This window comes from Apium graveolens, chromosome 6, assembly GCF_009905375.1.
Source record: "Apium graveolens cultivar Ventura chromosome 6, ASM990537v1, whole genome shotgun sequence".
In the NCBI taxonomy this organism is placed as follows: Eukaryota; Viridiplantae; Streptophyta; class Magnoliopsida; order Apiales; family Apiaceae; genus Apium; species Apium graveolens.
In genome coordinates, this window is record NC_133652.1 from 14,288,480 (window position 1) to 14,291,609 (window position 3,130).

A 3,130-nucleotide genomic window follows, 5' to 3' on the forward strand; every position below is an offset into this window, starting at 1 on the left:
TGAAATTCCGAAAATATACTACTAGAATCATAACAGTACAAAACATTTTGTAAGGGGGAAACGAATAAAGCAAAAGAGATGTGTCAATAAATAGAAAAAAAGAATAATCAGCTGAAGATTCAGTTCAAGCCAAATTGGACAAAACACATTATACATTTGACTTCAAACACAAGAAAAAGAAAAAAAACTGGTGTATCCAAATGCATACAAGTTCCACCCGTATATGTAAATAAAATACCAAAAATCTATTCTATTTAATTTATAAATTTTTGTTTCGACGGCTTTACCATACACGACCCTTAAATTCTCAAGTAATTGGATTGCCACAAAATTGGAAAACTCACGCCCTCGACTGTCAATATCTTACGACTTTTTTCTCAGTTAACCTTTAGTGTGGTTTTGGTATGTATCCATCAATAGAAAAAATATGTGTAGCAGCAGACAGTGCTAAACAAAGTTCATCAAGTTTGGGACTCGCAATAACTTGACAACCCAGTCGAGATCTGCTTCGTATTAAACCCAACTCAATCTTTTTTAGTAAAGTATAAGTATGTTGCATTATAAACCAAATGTATTTAGGAAAGAAACCTACGTTTCTGTGAGGCCAAAAGTAAGGTATAACATGTCATTTTTCTCGTCATTCAGATCCTCTAATTTATGTAATACTCTATATCATAAGAAAAATTCACTAAAAATTTAGTTTTATTAAAATAGATGCATGAAGTCATATTGCTAGTGAGTAGTGACCAACGTAGAAAATTGTTGTGCAGTTATACAAGCATAGGGAGAAATAGACCATCACAATTACATGATAAGTGGAACAAGCAAGCGATTCTTTAAAAGCCCCTATATTAAGAATCAAGTTTAACTATCTTTTACATATAGAGAAAGAATACCAAAATTGAACAAAACCTAATTACATATTTCAGATTGTGTAATAGGATTAAGTGCACCAAAAACAGTTCTAGATTCCAGAGTATTAGATGTTACTAGGGCATGTATTAGAGCAAAAAAAGCTTCATTAAATTAAAGACCTTACATAGGTATCTTGATGTTTAAAAAAAATATGCATATTACTTTTATGACAAAAAACATAACAATTAAGTCAGAGATCATTTTTGCATCAATACACGGCCAGATAAAAAATATTTATCCAAGTGCTTACCTTCTAGTTCTATGTCATTTTCATGGGCAGCTTCCAACATAGACATGCCAACAGGGACCTTGATGGCCTTCTCCTCTCCTCCATCACCAACAAATGTCAGAGAAATTCTGCAGAATCGCATAACAAGAAAAAAATCATATATATTAACACAACTGCAGGATTTTTTGTGTATTATAAACTTCATGATTCTCAATTTGGTTCTAAATTTAAATTAAACAAGTATTGATATGTACAAAAAGCCATGAGCCTTTCAAAAAGTGTGAAAAATTCAGTAAAAGTTACAAAACATCAGGAGGTGAATCAATATTCGGATGTACAAGCTATTTTCACCATTATTCAGTTCCATCTCAATCTAGAAGATATCTAAAGCAATAAAGTGAAACTACCGCTTCTCTCTTTACTGCCATAACTCTAAAAATTCTTATCTATTTTAATTAGAAAAACATAAACTAGCTTCTATGAATTGAAATTAGACTATGCTAATATAATTTTTAAATAGAATCAATCACTAAATAAATAAAAACTAGCTTCTATGAATTATAAATTTGAAGCATAATTATTTTCTCGTATAGAATTCATATTTACAAACAACAATACACATAATTAAAAGTCAGATCTAATTCATATGCGTAAAAATCACATATGATTCTACTATATATAAAATCACATAAATACAAGTATTCTTTTAAAGTAGAATCAAACAATATAAACACATAGATTATGAATGTAATGTAGAATCAAAATTTTAAATATAACATATTTTTAATCCACTGTAGAACCAATATTTCTATGTGTAAATATAGAACACAAATCGATATGCATTTGAATTTTGGTCAATTTTGTATAATTTTTACCGTGGAAGCAAGAACAAGCACAAACATAGTTCAAAAACTATAAAAATCACATTCTACTCTCTGAACCTCAAATATAGTATAAAACATTAAAAAACAACTTACCTATTCGATTAAACATCATTTAAAGATGAATTTCTTCCTGGAATCAACCTGAAAAAAATGAATTAAATATTAGAAACATATATATTTTATCTCGAAAACCTTAAAAATACGAATTAATGACTAATACTCTCTCCGTCCCATCCATTTGTATACAAATGGTTTGGGCACTGAGGACAAGAAACATAATAAAATAATGTTAGTTTTGTTAAGATAGTGGGATGAAAGAGAAAGAAAAAGTATAATTTAGTCAGAAAAAGTATAAAGTTGGTTAAAGTGGTGGGACCATTTAATATTTAATAAATAAAGTGAGTTTAGTGGGAGAAAGTAGTGAGTGTAGTTGAATTTTATATTATAAAATATTTACTATTTTTGGTAAGTTTGAAATGTATAGAATTGAATGGGACATTCAAAAAAGGAAAGTGTATAGAAATGAATGGGACAGAGGGACTAACAACTTTTTATGAACCCCTTTTTGCTGAAATCTTCTACTATCAAACTCAAATCGTCAATTTCTTACTACCCTCAAATCTTCGATTCCTCCCCACTCTTGTTCTCAATATCTCATTGACTGGGTGTGTAGTTTGTGTACTATATGTATAGTTTTGAAGTATGTATCTGTTGCTGTTATAAAATATATTGCGGATATATTTTTTTTATTTTAATTAGGCTTAAAAATTCTAACATTTAGAATAATGCCACTGCATTATATTTAATCTAGGCTGTTTAGAACGTTGATAGCTGTGATTGTGGTTCTATGTAGATCTCTATCTAATTAGTTCTCTCTTAATTGATCCTCTAATTATAATACCCTTTTCCATTTATGAAAAGAAAGAGGTCACAAAATGTGACGTGAATCCTTGTCTCTCCTTTCAAGCTTAGGGGAAGGGTGTATCGTGTATTCAAGCGATTTCTGAAGAATTGATAATAATTTATGGATTTTATAAGATTTTAGTTGATTTTAAATGTTGGCGGATTTTGACGGTAAAAAATCTTTCAGAGTCTTTGTGAT

At 29.5% G+C, this 3,130-nt stretch overlaps 1 protein-coding gene across 1 annotated transcript; it reads right to left on the reverse strand.

Moving 5' to 3' along the window:
* Positions 1-388: 388 nt before the first annotated feature.
* LOC141664635 (adrenodoxin-like protein 1, mitochondrial) lies at positions 389-1,511 on the reverse strand. Its single transcript, XM_074470588.1, has 5 exons — positions 1,483-1,511; positions 1,166-1,272; positions 777-846; positions 593-667; positions 389-503 (listed from the first exon to the last, which is right to left on the reverse strand). The coding sequence occupies exons 1-5, from the start codon at positions 1,509-1,511 to the stop codon at positions 389-391; spliced, it is 396 nt and encodes a 131-aa protein (XP_074326689.1).
* Positions 1,512-3,130: the final 1,619 nt, after the last annotated feature.

Excerpts from the sequence above, each read along its gene's own strand:
- LOC141664635 (XM_074470588.1), bottom strand. The coding sequence starts at position 1,511 with ATGGAACTGAATAATGGTGAAAATAGCTT. Across the intron at positions 847-1,165 it reads AAATGACATAGAACTAGAAG|GGGCTTTTAAAGAATCGCTT; the intron begins GTAAGCACTTGG and ends TTCTTAATATAG. Across the intron at positions 504-592 it reads ACTTTTGGCCTCACAGAAAC|ATCTCGACTGGGTTGTCAAG; the intron begins GTAGGTTTCTTT and ends AATACGAAGCAG.